Source organism: Salvia hispanica, chromosome 1 (assembly GCF_023119035.1).
Source record: "Salvia hispanica cultivar TCC Black 2014 chromosome 1, UniMelb_Shisp_WGS_1.0, whole genome shotgun sequence".
Taxonomy (NCBI): domain Eukaryota; kingdom Viridiplantae; phylum Streptophyta; class Magnoliopsida; order Lamiales; family Lamiaceae; genus Salvia; species Salvia hispanica.
Genome location: NC_062965.1, coordinates 9556691 through 9573291, shown reverse-complemented (window position 1 = coordinate 9573291; position 16601 = coordinate 9556691). Strand labels below are relative to the sequence as shown.

Genomic DNA, 16601 nt, shown 5'->3' with positions numbered 1-16601 from the left:
TTGATTGTTGGCGGCGTTCATGCAACGAGACACTAAGCCGCGGCCAGACGTTCTCATCCTCCGTCCAGCTTTTTACTTACTATCGTCATCATCCGACTCTGACGTTTTCCTTACCACCTTTTTGCCCTTGCCCCTTGCGGTGCCCGACCCCGCCCTCAACTCTCCCCCTGTATGAATGAAAGTGTTTATTCAAACGCGGGTTTCCCAAACCTTCTAGGGAGAAAGTGTCATCTCCAGTGAATTGAGTCTCCATTTAAGGTCGATGTGGGGAGAAGGCCGCCAATCAAGGCGGGGTGATAGACATTGTTCTCGCCGTCATTGTAGATGCTCTAATTTGGACCCGGTTCTAGATTCTCCAGAATCGGAACCGGCGAACCTTAAAATTAAACCCTCCAATTCAACACTTACCTTTTCGTACTACTATAAAAGCAGCAAATTCCTAGTACTACGATATTTGTTGCAATAATTCCATTTTGGTCGCAATTATAAAACGCAAAGCAGGCAATCAATCACGGGTCAAAAGTCAGTAATCACATCTAATTTGATTATAAATGTATTTATCTAATATTATTGACAAAACATTACTCGAAAAGGAAGCATTAAATAGTATTTAAAATATTTATAGAATATTATTGACAAAGACTGAATAATAGGTATTCGTAGCATTAATTAAAAATGAACAAGACTGAGTAATTGAGTCGGTGCTAGGTCTCATCACTCCCCCCCTTTTCTCTCTCACTCTACAAACTCATCTCCTTCACATCCCCAATCAAATGCTTCCCAATTCGATAATGACTGCTCTGAATTCAATCAAGCTCCACATCTTCTCCAACCCTGGTCGTATCTGTGTCTTCCTCGTCTTCCTATGGGCTCAATTCACCATCATCTCCCTCGCCCGCACCCCCACCCCCTGCTTCCCCGACCGCTCCTCTCCCCTCACCGTCCGCTACGTCAAAATCCCCTCCCCCAACGCCACCACCACCACCGCCCCCGCCGCGCCGGAGCCTCCTCCGCCTCGATACACCGACGATTGCCCCTCCGGCCGCGTCTACGCCTACGACCTGCCCCCCTCCTTCAATCGCGACCTCGTTCCCACCGCCTGCACCGATCTCGACCCCTGGAATTGGCAATGCGGCATCGCCCCCAACCACGGCTACGGCCAAGCCGCCTCCGAGCTCCGCCGCACCCTCCCCGGGGACTTCCACAAATCGTGGTACCACACCAATGAATTCACTCTGGAGCTCCTCTTCCACCACCGCATCCTCAAGCACAAATGCCGAACCCTAGATCCGGATCTCGCCACCGCCTTCTACATCCCCTTCTACGCAGGCCTCGCCGTCGGGAAGCACCTATGGGGAAACGACACGTCAGCGAGGGATCGTCACTGCGAATTGATGCTCACGTGGATCAAATCGCAGAACTACTGGAAAGTCATGAACGGCTCAGATCACTTCATCTCGATCGGCCGAATCACTTGGGATTTCCGCCGATTGACCGATCCGGGGAAATCGTGGGGGTCGAGCTTCCTCAACATGCCGTCGATGCAGAGAGTCATCCGATTCATCATCGAGAAACACCCCAGCGACGAAATGGACGTCAGCGTGCCCTACCCCACCGGATTCCACCCCAAAACCAGCGATGAATTAGCCGAATGGCAGAGCTTCGTGCGCGATCACAAGCGATCAGCGCTCTTCACCTTCATCGGCACGGATCGGAATTGGGGGGCAGACGACCTCCGCCGCCTCCTGATGGACCAGTGCCGCCGCGAATCGAGCTCCTGCCGCGCCGTGGACTGCGGGGTGAGCGATTGCGCGAGGAATTCGTCGGTGACGCTGCTGCCGCTGCTGGAATCGGAGTTCTGCCTGCAGCCGAAGGGGGACAGCTTCACGAGCAAGGCGGTGTTCGAGTGCCTGGTGGCCGGGTCGGTGCCGGTCTTTTTCACGAAGGGGGCGTATGAGGAGCAGTATGAGTGGTTCTTGCCGGGGGAGCAGGAGAGTTACTCGGTTTTTATAGAGCAGGAGGAGGTGAGGAGTGGGAAGGTGGCGGTGAAGGAGGTGCTGAAGAGGTATAGCAAGGAGGAGATAGAGAGGAAGAGAGAGAAAGTGATTGCGATGATTCCGAGGATTATCTATTCAAAGCCTAATGCAGGGGTCAAGAGTTTTAGGGATGCTTTTGATATTGCTGTTGATGGGGCTATGGAGAGGATTAAGGATGAGAAAGAGTGGGTTGATTTCTTATGATGACTCTCAAGATTGAAGAAGAAGAGATGAGTTTTGTTTTTTAGCTATATACAGAAATGTGTACAATGTAATGTTAATTTTGGGAGTGAGATCTGTTTATTGCATTCAACAAATCCACATTCAAATTTTGGATTTTGAATGTTACCATTAACAGTAGAGTATATGGTTGTGGTTGAATGAGTGATTATTTTTACTGATAAAAGAGAATGATAGAAAGAAATTCAAGTCCTTGTAGATAGAATTAGAAATGCCAAATATTGCTGGCCGTAGTTGTGGTGCAACCGTGAATGCGTGAAGCCGAGCCTGTTTTCCTTTCCTTTTTTCCTTTCCATTTTATTTTTCTTAATTCCTTTTTCTTTTAGACGTGAAGAATATGACATGGTCACCCTATTTTGGGGCATATTTTGTGGCATATTTATTGTTGTAAGTGTTTTTATTTTAATCATATAAATTTCAAATTTGTACTTGCGATTTTTAAAAGATCATAATTAAAATAATAGTATATAAATTCAAAAAGTAATACTCCATTCATCTGTAAATTATAAGGGAGTAAAAATTAGTACTACTATAAATTTAAAAATAATGATAATAACATCATGACCGGAAAAAGTCTTGCTAAATTTTTGTGGATACTTTTAACGAGGTTTCAAATGATAACGTGACATGTGAATAGTACTTCCTTCGTGCTGCCTTAAAGATGTTTTATTTTATACACTCGTTTTAAAAAATAATACTTTTTCCGTTCCTAAAAAATAAACAAATTTATAAATGGTACGATTTTTAATATGCAACTAGTGAAGTTAGACATATGTAAGAAAAAAAGTGAGATAAAGCGGGAAAAGGTAGCGGAAGGTGTGTTAGTGGATTGTGAGGTCTATATTAAAAATAATGTGGAGTAATAACTATTCCATCCGTCCGGCATTAGGAGCCCCGATTGAGTTGAATGTGGATTTTTAAGAAATGTTTGAGTGTGTGATAATAGAATGTGGACCAATTTGCATTATTATTTGCTTTATTCTTTGAATGTATTTTTACTTGTGTTTTTTAGTGTTTTATTTTATAATATTTTTATTTCACTTTTTATGGAAATGTCTAACCGGGACTCCTAATGCCGGATGGATGAAAATGGTCAACCGGGACTCCTAATGTCGGACGGAGGAAGTAGTTAATATGTTGAAAAATCTTCTCTACATTATTCTATCTTACTTTACTTTTTCTTCACATTAATTATTTATTACTATTATTTTTTCAAAACAAATGCAATAAATTAAACGTTCCTATTAATATAAAATGGAAGGAGTAAAAAGTATCGGTATAGCTGAACTTTTGTAATCATACTAGTATTTACCCCCGCGCTATGCGCGACTTAAAATAAATTCATTTGTTAATATGACATTGTAAATAAATTTAATAAAATAAATAACAACAATATCACGTAGGTTTAAATATATGTTGAATAATTATAGTATAAAATTAAATAAGCTTGAAATTAAATCAACATGAAAATAACTTTTAATTACAACATGTATAGATCACTATAAAAAAGAAAAATGTCGTTCTTGACAACATATACTCTTTAACGCTAAAACCCTATCAATATGAAATTGATATAAAATATTTAATATACAATCGAAAATTTTAGGATGACAATGATATTGTCATAAAAATATAATGAAAATTTTTAAAACCTCTCAAATTTTACCGTACATCATAGAAATGAAAATGCATTCCGAGTTGCGTTAGCATGCTATCTAATTTAAGTAATAACTAATAACTCTCAATTCTGTGTATTAAAATTTTCAATACAAAGACATAATTATATCAATACAACATGTAAATTTAAATATCAACACAAGGACATAAGTTTATCAACACAAGAACATTGATAAATTTATACCTTTGTGTTGATATTTTTAATATACAAAATTGATATTAGTTCAGTTATTATTATAAATTAGTTAGTATTTGATCACACACCTATCTAGCTAATAATAACAATTAAAACGAATTAAGTCATTATTTAGTGAAATTAGCCGGTTTAAATATTTAGCCATTGATTTCTACAAGTAACGTATCAATCTCATGATCTACTTTGCACAAATTTCGGGTAATAAATGCATTAATAGTACTTAATTATCCGAATTTAAATCTAATCGTTCCATTACTATCTTAGTTTCTACAATATGAAATCAAAGACCATTCAATTGAATTTGGCCAATAATTTCACTAAATAGAAACCTGTTAAGCATTTGAATAGATTTATTAGCTATTTTAAAATTATACGGAAAATTTTGTGAAACTAAAAAACTTCATCGTTACTAATTAAAAAAAATTTACATTTTTGAGAAAATTTTATTATTATAATAAAATCACCATGCTCAGGCAGTAACACATATTGAATGGAGATTGGTGAGCACATGTGTATAGAGGCTTATCCTTTGATATTGATAATCTTGTCTCGGTATGAGTTAAATGTGTATTAATCATAATTTGATGTTATTAATATTATTACTAAGTTCAAAGTATTTTTTATTTTTATTAGTAATAATTTACTTGTTTTTGGCGCATCAATAAATCTGTCTTACTACTACAAAGGAACGAACTAAAAATAATAACTATAAACAAAATGTATGTAATTAGCAAAGGCTTCTAAAATATTACAAAATTACTGTGAATATGATGAATTATTATTATTGGGCCTAAATAAAATTAGTTGAGATGAGAAAATCAGAGCGGATAATAGGAAAAACCCTAGAAAATCTATACCATACGCATAATATGGATGCAATGAAAAGCCCTAAAATTAGTATTTATTATACAATTACAGGATATTTTTACAATATACAAAGGTGTAATTTATATATCTCCTATTTCTATTATATCTGTAAACCTAATCTTTTGAAGAGTTGAGACTTGAGCACCTCTCACTATTTTGTTTCACACTCCTCCCTTGAAGCTTTTTCATTGATTTTTTGCTCTGCCTCCTTTATTTACCATCACATCCGCTCTGCTCTTCGACTTTCACCATCTCAGATTATTTCCTCCATCTCCCTTTACCACTTCAGTAGCACTATCATGAGTATTATCAACAGACGCTAGAAGTTTAGGACGATGTGTAGTATACTCGGTTGCCGATAGCCATGTTGTATGGAATGCTACACGTTTGACACATGAGAATCATCGCGGGCAACACTCTTTTTTCCACCACGGTCATGACACTGTTGATTAATAGAATTGGTATTTATAGAAGATTTGGTAGCTTTTGGTATTTTTCTCCTTTCACACTCTTCTCTATTGAGTATTAGTGAGCACAATTTAATTTATAATTAATTAAATCAACATTAAATTGTCTCACAAATTTATGTCACGAAAAACTGTTAGAGTTTGGATCCATTTGGATTACATTTCAATTATTATTCGATTTAATTAGATTTAATTCCAATGATAATTATATTGTGTCCAATTCATTGATGGAGAAAAACGTTACAGCTTTTCTAATTATTAGAGAAAAGTTTTTTTCTTCTTCTAATTATTAGAGATAAGTTGATTATTCATTTGATGTTCTAAAATGACATTTTTGTGAACTTTTTAAAAATTCCCCTGTCGTCAAATAATTTTGGAACTTTCATTTACAAAATTTATTTGTGAAAAGTATTTATTGAGATTTTATTTTTTTTATACCAATCCTTGATATTTTTAATGAGATTAGCCGGTTTAAAAATTTAGCCATTGATTTCAATTGTACGTGGGTGAAATTGTAGTCATTGGCTAATTTGAAGATTGAGTGATCGTTACAAATTTTGGGTAATAAATGCATTAATAGTATTTAATTATCCAAATTAACCAAATATTTAGATTTATTCAAAATCTTTCATAAAGTTTATAAATATTCAATTCATGCCTATAACTCTTAAATATTTACATTAAATGCCAGAACTCGCCTTTTATATATGTATAGATTTGAAGATTGAGTGATCGTTACAAATTTTGGGTAATAAATGCATTAATAGTATTTAATTATCCAAATTAACCAAATATTTAGATTTATTCAAAATCTTTCATAAAGTTTATAAATATTCAATTCATGCCTATAACTCTTAAATATTTACATTAAAGGCCAGAACTCGCCTTTTATATATGTATAGATAGATTATGGTCTACTTTAATAAATGTAGTGTTCAATGGATATGGATCTCCTGTTACTCGTAAGCATAACATAACATGCTATCCACTAAGACCATCTCTAACCATACATCAAATTCTACTTTTGGTATAAAAAACATCTCCAACCATACACTAAACCCAAATCCATTTTTGGGTTCAATGGAACTAACACCAAATTTAGAGTAGAACACCAAATTTGGGTATCTACTGTAGAAAAAATTTAAGATTTGCAAATCACCCCATTACATTTATAAAATATGTTAAAAACCGCTTTCTTTCTCTGCAGCAAAGCATGATGCTTCCTTCTTCAACATTTAAGTTCAACCAACTTTCCTGCAGATGAATAAACAAAATGCATCTCATCAATGCATTTTCAAACAGACACTGAAAACGAAATGCATTAAAAGTTTAAGAGAGACAAATTCATATCAAAATTGGTAGTCTTACATTCACCGTTCAGTCTACTAGTAATAAAGTAGCTGGAAATAAAACTCAGAGAAACAGTTCGTTTCAGGTATTTCGGTCATTAACAACATCAATGGTTTATCCCCACAGCAAGAAACTATTATATTCACATTAATGGGCATTTACATTTGAACGATAAAATGAATACATAATCAATCAAATTTTATCGATCTATTTATATACCACAAAGTAAACGCTTCCTAAACAGAGTTGGGACAAAAAACGATATCTCAAGATCAGCAGTACAACTTACAGCTATGAATATAGATTTTTACCTGATTTCATCTGATGTAGCTGTAAACTCATCAGCAAGTAATCCAGTTTCCTTCTATTATACTCTCCCTGTCCCTTAAAATTATGCACTCGTGCCCTTTAAAATTCATATTTTTAAGGGACGAGGGAACTACGTCTTGCCGGTTGATTTTAACAAGGATCTGTTGCCACTCTTCATAAACCAATAATTCTTCAAAGGCAGTATTCCAGTACCAAGAGAAAAGGAAACACCACAGGATTGAGTTGTCTTAAATCTTAGATATTCTCAATCGAGCACCTCACCAGTAGTCTCCACATGAACAAACACCTTTGCTGAAGAGGTGAAACCGTTTTGGATCTCTTATCACAATATCATGATCTTTAATCTTTGTAATCAACTTAAACATCGTATGACAGTCTTCGCAAGTTCTAATATTCTTCGTAACCTGGATGGTTGTACCAGGAATCGAACTCATAAGTCCGAAAACAACAGCCAACTTCTCACTGTGAATTTGTAACGCGATCTCCTTTTCTTCTTCGTCAACATCATGAAGAACTGAGCTCACGCTAGGTACATAACCAACTTCTTGAAGCTTCGCAGCTAACTCTTTTAGGTAAGCATATATCTTTTCATGCTCCGGATGCTGCCTATCACCAACCAGAAACACATGAACCCTACCTTTAAGTTCAATTATACTAAATCCAGGAGATTTAGCAATTCCATGTTTTCTCATATCTATTCGAATTCTTTTCACATCATCCCACCTACCAGCATCAGCATAAATATTCGAAAGCAATGTGTAATAACCCGAGTTATTTGGATCCAACTCAAACAATTTCCTTGCAGAGATCTCCGCTATCTCAATGTTTCTGTGTATCCTACCCGAAGCTAAAAGAGAACACCAAATCACAAGATCAGGTCTGACATTCATATCCAGGACCAAACCATAAGCCTTTTTAAGAAAACCCGCCCGCCCAAGGAGATCAACCATGCAGCCGTAGTGCTCTATAGTCGGTTCTATTTTAAACCTATGCTGCATTGTGCAAAACCAGTGCCACCCTTCATCCACCAGACCAGCGTGGCAACACGCTGATAGCACCGATACAAAACTGATACTGTTAGGTTTCACTCCACGGCGAATCATCTCTGCCAAAATCTCGAGAGCCTCCCTTGCTTGGCCGTGCATTCCATAGCCAGCAATCATGGCGGACCATGTCTTCACATTCTTGAAATTCATCCTATTAAATGCTCTCCTAGCTAAACTAACTCTGCCACATTTGCAGTACATGTTAATAATCGAAGTTCCAACAAATACGTCGCTCTCCAAGCTCATCTTCATCACCTATAACAACAACCAAATAGGACTCATCACTATAAAACCAATTTCCATAGAACCAAATGCAGCATGGTTTTAGTACCTGAACATGTATTCCTTTCCCGATTCTAAGAGCTCCAGCATGAGCACAAGCTAACAACACAGCTGACAAAGTCACCGCATCATACTCTGCAATCCTCACCATTGATCGGAAAACTTCAATTCCCTCCTCCGCTGCCCCACTCTGCGCACATACTGCAATCATAGAGTTCCAAGAGATGGAATCCCTTTCACTCATACCATCAAACACTCTCCTTGAACACTCAAGCATCCCACATTTGGCATAAGCGTCAATCAAAGTGTTCCCAACCCCCAAATCATCATTGAAACCTCTTTTAATCACAACACAATGAACCCCACGCGTCACATTCTTCTCACAAGCACGAGAACAAGCAGACAGAATCGAAACCATCGTGACTCCATCAACAAAACACCCCTCCTCCACGCTCTCTTCAACCAACTGCTCCTTAAACAGCAGCAGAGCCTCCCTAGCGCAGTCATTTTGAACATATCCATTAATCATCGAAGTCCATGACACAACATTTCTGTGAGGAATTTCGTCGAACATGTTCCGTGCATCGCGCAATTCGCGGCATTTGGCATACATATCAATTAGCGCGGAAGATACAAATAGATCGGAAGCATAGCCAAAGATAATAGCTTGTTGATGAGCTTGCTTACCGGAATTGAGATCGGCGAGTGCGGAGCATGATTTGATAGCGCAGGGAAAGGTTGAGCGGTTAGGCTTAAGGTCGGATTTGCGAAGTGAGGAGAAGGCTTTGAGGGCCTCGATTGAGTCGCCGCTCCGAGCTAACTCGGCGATGACAGAGTTCCATGAGTGGATGCTGCTTCTGTCAATGTATTTGTTGAAGAGCGATTCGATGTTAGCGGTGGTGGAGAAACGCCGCAGCCGCAGCTCTGAGAAGTACCAATTGAATTTCAGTCTACATTTAGTCTTCATCGGCGACGGCGTGGTCTGGGCGGCCACTAATAATTAGTTGGGGGCGAAATACTATGGGTCAAAGTATTAAAAATAGGATGAGCTAATCAAGAGCATCCACAATGGAGGCTAGCGGATAGGCTAGCCGAACCGCTAGCCTCCATATCGGCAATTTAGATTAGCCGATTGGCGAATAATAGCCGATTCGCGGGCGCTAGCCGATGCGCTAGCCGCCATAGTAGGCTCAATTTCGGCTAGCCGGTTGCATTTTTTTTAATGTATTTTTTATGCATTTTTTTTATTGTATTTTTTATGCATTTTTTTATTGTATTTTTTATGTATTTTTTTAAGATTTTTTTTTAATTATGTAATTTTTTAGGATGTACCTTTTTTTAATTTATATAAATTATTGCATTTTTATTGCAATTTTTTAATGTATTTTTTAATAAATTAGGGAGGAGTAGAGTGATGCAGGGGCTCGTGTGTGGAAGCCTAGTTTTTTTTTTAATTATGTAACTTTTTTTTATAATTAATGTACTTTTAAAAAAAAATGAAATTAATGAATTTTCCCGTATATGTGTCGTAAATTTAATTCCGTATTTTGTGTTTAATTCCGTAAATTTAGTTGTTTTTTTAATAGTGCTGATGATGTGGCTAGCCTATTGCTTGTCCAGTTGTTTGTCCTGATGATGTGGCAGAAGGAATTTTAGTGCTGGGATGATATGGCAGGAGGAGAAATAGACTAGCCTATGATTGGCCTATTTACCATTGTGGATGCTCTAACAAATGCATGTTGGGCCAAAGGAAAAGAAAGATGCTTGGAATTGGAATTTATAAGTTTGGGCTAATTGGATTGTGTTAGGTTAGAATGTGAAGGAGATGGTTTTGCCCGGAGTTTTAATTTGTGAACTACGAATACAATTCAAGATTTGAAACAGGGCTGAAACAGTACGATTTTGATTTTTGAAAGCTTGAATGGCCGCCCGTGAAATATCGAAGGAAGAGGAAGGCGGCGCTCAAAGGTCACGGAGAAATTCAGAATTTCTTGATAAAGATCGACCGGTAAATCATATAGGATGCATGCTTTGTTTTTTTAAATTAAATTATTTTCCTAAAGTCTGATTTTGTTTCGCATGTTATGCTCTTTTACAAAGGTGTTTTTCTTGAACGCTATTTTAAAGTTAGAATGGAAAGTCGAGATGAGGAAATAAGCAAATGAGATGGGCTCTATTACTTAAACTCATTTATTTTCCAAAGATATAAGTATGGTGCTACAAGGGTGGTTCACTCAACTGTGGCTTGACATAACTTTATTGATGAAAATTTTCTTGGCATGAGTTCACTGAGTGCATCAAGTACTCATCCTTGCATGTGTTTTTCTTATGTGCAGGTTGAGTTGTGACGAGCCGGTGGATGTTGAGCATTAAAGTGAATAAGATATCAAATAAACAGTTCTGAATAAATTATATCTTCATACATAATATTATTCTTCTCTCGAATGCTTCTGCTGAACGTTGTTTCATTTACCATTTAATATCGTTGAATATTGTTTCTTTCATTTGTTGAACTATTGAGATTTGATACTCCGATTTAAATAGGTGAATATCCTAGGTTGGTTCATGTTTCATGTCCAATTGATTGTTTCCCCTATTTCTTCCCCGCTTCTTAAATCTCCCACTAGTCACAGTTCAACCGAACTTTCTATCCTTAGAAAGTGCGATCGTGACAGAATGGTATCAGAGCAATTTTCTACTTTGGACCCGAGAGTATTTTTCAGTCTTAGTCTAGACTCGTTTCGCTAGACTAAAAAGTTGTATATTGATGGCTCAACATCCCAACTCGCCATGCTCAACTGAGAAAGAGGTGACGTGTTTTTATGAGAAATTTTGATGAGAAAGTTTCGAGAAGGAAAGATGAGAGTTTACTCTCTCTTACTTTATTCTCTGTATCTTTTTTTTTTCTTACTTTTTTATATATTTATCTAACACACTCAACATTCATTTTTTAAACTCTGTGCCTAAAAGTTTCGCCTCAACTATGAGTGAATGGAGGGAGTACCATTTGTGGACCATAATAACCTTTCCTCTTTTCTATAAGATAGGACAAAAGCAACTAACAAATCTCCATTATTTCTAGTAAAAACAGAAGTAGCAAAAAACAGGGCATCATGGAAGTTTCTCCTCTCTACGCTTGTCTTGCTCTGTTTCTCGTCATCCTAACTTTCAAACTCTTCACAACCAAAAACCACCGCCGCCTACCTCCGACACCATCTCCGCCGCTTCCCTTCATCGGCCACCTCCACCTCCTGACCCCGCCCCTCCACCGCACCTTCCACCGCTTCTCCCTCACACACGGCCCCATCTTCTCCCTCAAGCTTGGCGTCCGCCGCGTCGTGGTCGTGTCATCGCCCGATCTCGTCGACGAATGCTTCACCCGAAACGACGTCGTTTTCTCCAACCGGCCGCGCGTGCTGGTGGACAAGTACATCGGCTACAACCACACCACCATCGCCGGCGCCCCCTACGGCCCCCACTGGCGCGGCCTCCGCCGCCTCGGGGCTGCCGAGGCGCTCTCCCCTGCCCGCCTCAACGCGCTCTCCGAGGCCAGGCAGGACGAGACACGCCGCGCCCTGTCGAGGCTGGCCGCGGCAGCGACAGCAGGCGGAGGTGGATTCTCGGCGGTGGAATTGAGGCCGAGGGTCTTCGACATCATCTTCAGCATTATCATGAGGATGCTCGCCGGAGAGAAGTATTCTTCCTCCGGCGCCGGCGAGGGGGAATTCGGCGGAGAAATACAGGAGATGGTGAGTGAGGTTTTCGAGTCGGCGCAGTCGTCGAATCCGGAGGATTTTGTGCCGTTTTTGAAGTGGATTGATTACAGAGGATTAAAGAGGAAGCTGAGTGATTTGGGGAAAAGGCTCGACGATTTTTATGAGGAGCTGCTGGCTGAGCAACGCCGGGAGAGGAGGAGCGACACCGTTATCGGCCACCTGTTGGCAATGCAGGAATCGGATTCTCAATTCTACACGGATCAAACCATCAAAGGCTTTATTACGGTGAGAATATGTGTTTTCATATATTTTTTATTGTTATTATTGTAGCTTAGTAATTTACAATACCTTAAGAAAAAAGAATACTAACAACCGATCGCTAAATAATTACGCTAGATTTTGTAGGAACATAGATTTTATTTTAGGGTAAACTGCAAAAATAAAACTTGGCATTTAACATTTTCTTAATTGTCCAATGGTTAAAAAGTGCAATCATGTTACGTGTCTGAATTCATTAAGTAAAACGTACATGTGAGAAAATTAAAGACGAGATTAAGTTTGTTAGAAAGACGTACTTTAAGTAGTCGAACATTTTGTTCACATAGTATTTTTTCATTTCACACATACTCCCTCCTAGCATTTTAGGAGTCACGGTTTACTATTTTTAGGTGTCCCATTATAAGAGTCCCGATTGGAATATTTCATAAATGGTAATAGGCCCCACACTCTATTAACCTTTTTCCACTCACATTTTTATTATAAAACTAAAATATAAAAATTGGACCCACATTCTACTATCTTTTTTCACTAACTTTTCTTTACATTTCTTAAAACTCGTGCCGAACTCAGATGAGATTCCTAAAGTGGGACGGAGGGATTAATACATAATTTTCTTATGTATTGGATTACGTGAGAAATAGGTCAAAATTATGATAGAATTAAACATATTTTAAAATTATGGAATAGATTTGATCCAACTTTATAACTTTTTTTTAGGATTTGCACTTTATTATATCTATTGAAGTAGTACTTTAGCTCTTTTAAAACTCAACTTTTTCCGAGACATGATATAAAGTTTTCTAAGGCACCTGTATCCACTCTAGCCATCTCAACACAAAAGGTTATAGTATAACTTTCAGTTAACAACATGTAGCTCAAAAAACAAAATTGAGGGAATAGAGACTTTACTTAGAAGAGGTCTCGCATACAAGTCCGATCTAAATGTATAATGTAGTTGCATTTTAATTATGTAAATTGTGAAGATATTATTATAGGGTCTTATTTTCCACTATCCCTAAAATAGAATTGAGAATCGTATCAATTTACTGATTTATTAATGTTAGTTACTGATTCAATGTCAATCCACTAATCATGAATACTAGTAGAGTTTGTGATATTAGAAATTAGCAACTTATATTTTTTTTATGCCTCAATCAGTGAACTAATTGATTTCCCAATTCTACTTTTAATCTAGTATTAGATTCTCTTCAAGGGAAATTTACTCACTTAAAAAAAATAAGGCTTAGGTAGTAACGGAAGTATAAATTGAGTGTATATGCGTGTTTATCATAAATATTGTGCTATATATGTTTAACTAATTTTGCATTTCATTGGCTAAAAAGACTGCATTTTACTAGTTTCTTGACCCATCACCTCAAGCTACAGCCTACCTTCATTTAAATTGTCCACTCTTATAACTACAGTGATTTAATACTCAAGCTATCAAATGCCTACCATCCATTTAATTTTCAACTTTTGTAACTACATTGATTTAATAGGTTATCACGTAAATTACGAGCAAAAGCTAAGCTGATCATTTTCATTTTATTTCCTTCCTACTAAAGCAATTTATATTAATGCGACTAGAATATGATAGTTGCGGGCACGGATACATCAGTCGTGACAATAGAATGGGCCATGTCCCTTTTGCTCAACCACCCCAATGTCCTCGAAATCGCTAGGCTCGAGCTCGATTCAAAAGTCGGACCCCATCGTCTAGTGGAGGAACGTGATTTACCTGATTTAAATTATCTTCAGAACATTATTTCAGAGACGTTCCGTATGTTCCCTGCCGGCCCACTAGTGGTGCCACGTGAGTCATCTGCGGATTGTAAGGTCGGTGGGTATGACATTCCAAGTGGGACGATCTTATTGGTCAATGCTTGGGCCATTCACAGAGATCCTGATGTGTGGGAAGAGCCAATGAGGTTTAAGCCCGAGAGATTCGAAGGAGGGAGAGAGGTGCCGACAGAGAATTTGTTGCCGTTTGGGATGGGGCGCAGGGCGTGCCCTGGGGCGGGTTTGGGGCGACGAATGGTCGGGTTGGCGTTGGCGTCGTTGCTTCAATGCTTTGATTGGGAGAGAATGGGCCCGGACCAAGTTGATTTAGCTGAAGGAGTTGGGTTAACCATGCCCAAATTAAAGCCCTTAGAGGCTATGTGCAGACCAAGACAAATCATGCTAGAGGCTATTTCAACAAGGAATGTGATCGACTAAATTGTTCGATCCTAAGTAGTTTATATTAATTGAGTTGTGTGTCTCTTTATTTTGGACTTAATTAGGTGTGCATTAACTGCATGTATTTAAATAAGAGCAACACGTTTGTGTGGGTGCCAATTTGAATAAATTTAAGACAAAAACTTTTGTGGATTTAATCCGCATTCTCTTTGTTTTATACTCCCTAGTCTCTCCATCCTACATTAGGAGAAATAGTAATAGTAAGGTAAAAGATAGAATAATATAGAAAAGACTAATGTGAAATGGAGGGAGTATTTTATTAAGATGATTATAAGGTTATCAGGTAAGTAGATAATGATTATTTTAGAAATAATTAGTTAAAGAAGAATATTTACTTTACTTAACAATAATGTGGAGGTCTGATGGGTGGACAAGAGGCCTTGGCTTCTACCGATGCATTATTGCACTCGGCGTGATACACAACTCTCTTGTAACATAATATCGAGCATGGTATCGGACTTAATGATAAGCTATGACACCATCTTATACAATCTATTGGGTCGTTGTTCCATGGTGCGACTTGCGAGTGTTCACCATGGTTAAATCAACGTTCACCGTACTAATTAATATTGGAGTAAAGGATGACAAAAACTAGCGAGACAAAACGTAAAAGGAACAATGTTTACCCGCATTATGGGTTGACACAAAACCAGTGAGACAAAATATAAAAGGAAGATAAGAACTGCTCCTTCAATCATAATTAAGTTGGATCACTTCTTTTTTTGACACGTAGATTAAGGAATTAAGCTAATTGAGTTAAATGAGTAATAAAATAAGATAGGAGAGAAAGAATCAAGTTGGAGAGACAAGAGAGAGTAAAATAGAAGTTGAATAAAGTAAGATTGATTAAATGTTTTGTTTTTTGTCAAAAAAATGACTTAACTTTATTGAGACATCCCAAAAAAAATACTCCCTCCGTCCCATTAAAAATGCAACATTTGCTTTCCGGCACAGGATTTTATGTAGTGTTGTTTTGTGAGTTAATGAAGAGAGAGTAAAGTAAGAGAGATATAAAAGTAGAGAGAGTATTGTTTCCATTTTTAGAAACGTTTCATTTTTAATGGGACAGACCGAAATGGAAAACGTTTCATTTCTAATGGGACAGAGGGAGTATGATTTAACTTAGTTGGAACGTAGTAACTGCAATATAGAACTTATAAGAAAACAATTCTTCCGAGGCCCAAGATAACCTCAAAAGAGGCCCATGGCTCTTTACCGCCAAGGCGCCAACAACTTTGATCTCTGTTGGATACCTTTCTCAAATCCTCTTATGTGTATGCATTTATTTGCTTTGATTTGCTTCCTGTTTAGTTTTAAGATGATTTTTTTTTTTATCTATAATTTGAATCTATAGTCCTATAAATAGCTCTTCGAGATTTTGGAAAATAAGGGTTTATGATGATATAAACAGTAGGCCTCCTCAAAGGATTATCTTGGGACTCTGCAGAGGAATTGTTCTATTTTGAGTTTAGTTTGAATCTTATTATCACTGTTGATATCCATAGGGAGATCCATCATGATATGTTACGATTGTGGAGGACCCTTGCTTCATCACGAGCTCAACTCCTTTGTTGGTTTATACTTTAATGAAGACTCAATATCAAAGAAAGACTCTTTGGAATGAGTGTCAAAGGAGCCCGTCCTCAACATATATATATATATATATATATATATATATATATATATTTTATCATTTTGTTCAATTATTTTTCTAATTTTTTCAATTTCCTCTATAAATGCCCCACCATATATTCTTAAAATTTCTTTATATAAATATTTTTGTCCCTTCAAAATCGTATTTCTGGCTCCGCTCCTGATTGAACACGTCTTTTTCCGCTGCAAGGTCTCCAACATCCTCTGGTACTGTTTGCCATAAT

The 16601-nt window shown here is 37.6% G+C and overlaps 3 protein-coding genes across 4 annotated transcripts; 2 read left to right on the top strand and 1 right to left on the bottom strand.

Annotated features, from left to right (window-relative positions):
* The first annotated feature begins 672 nt into the window (after nucleotides 1–672).
* On the top strand, nucleotides 673–2372 carry LOC125201624 (xyloglucan galactosyltransferase XLT2-like). The gene has a single exon (XM_048099812.1). It carries the CDS (start codon nucleotides 774–776, stop codon nucleotides 2238–2240), a length of 1467 nt encoding a protein of 488 aa, XP_047955769.1. The 5' UTR covers nucleotides 673–773; the 3' UTR covers nucleotides 2241–2372.
* Nucleotides 2373–6344: 3972 nt separating this feature from the next.
* On the bottom strand, nucleotides 6345–9487 carry LOC125206881 (pentatricopeptide repeat-containing protein At3g26782, mitochondrial). Of its 2 annotated transcripts, XM_048106107.1 has the most exons (4): nucleotides 9179–9337; nucleotides 8541–9042; nucleotides 7145–8464; nucleotides 6345–6737 (listed from the first exon to the last, which is right to left on the bottom strand). In XM_048106107.1, the coding sequence occupies exons 1-3, from the start codon at nucleotides 9205–9207 to the stop codon at nucleotides 7421–7423; spliced, it is 1575 nt and encodes a 524-aa protein (XP_047962064.1). In that variant the 5' UTR covers nucleotides 9208–9337; the 3' UTR covers nucleotides 6345–6737; nucleotides 7145–7420. The 2 variants fall into 2 exon arrangements, with proteins under 2 accessions (XP_047962064.1, XP_047962056.1); XM_048106099.1 differs by having other exon boundaries at nucleotides 8541–9487.
* Nucleotides 9488–11583: 2096 nt separating this feature from the next.
* Nucleotides 11584–14870, top strand: LOC125202123 (cytochrome P450 81Q32-like). The gene is made up of 2 exons (XM_048100465.1): nucleotides 11584–12492; nucleotides 14074–14870. The coding sequence occupies exons 1-2, from the start codon at nucleotides 11605–11607 to the stop codon at nucleotides 14701–14703; spliced, it is 1518 nt and encodes a 505-aa protein (XP_047956422.1). The 5' UTR covers nucleotides 11584–11604; the 3' UTR covers nucleotides 14704–14870.
* The last annotated feature ends 1731 nt before the right edge of the window (nucleotides 14871–16601 follow it).

Coding starts and splice junctions, on each gene's coding strand:
- LOC125201624 (XM_048099812.1), top strand. CDS start 774: ATGCTTCCCAATTCGATAATGACTGCTCTGAATTCAATCAAGCTCCAC.
- LOC125206881 (XM_048106099.1), bottom strand. CDS start 9,458: ATGAAGACTAAATGTAGACTGAAATTCAATTGGTACTTCTCAGAGCTG. Junction 8,465..8,540: donor GGAAAGGAATACATGTTCAG/GTACTAAAACCA, acceptor TTGTTGTTATAG/GTGATGAAGATGAGCTTGGA.
- LOC125202123 (XM_048100465.1), top strand. CDS start 11,605: ATGGAAGTTTCTCCTCTCTACGCTTGTCTTGCTCTGTTTCTCGTCATC. Junction 12,493..14,073: donor CCATCAAAGGCTTTATTACG/GTGAGAATATGT, acceptor TAATGCGACTAG/AATATGATAGTTGCGGGCAC.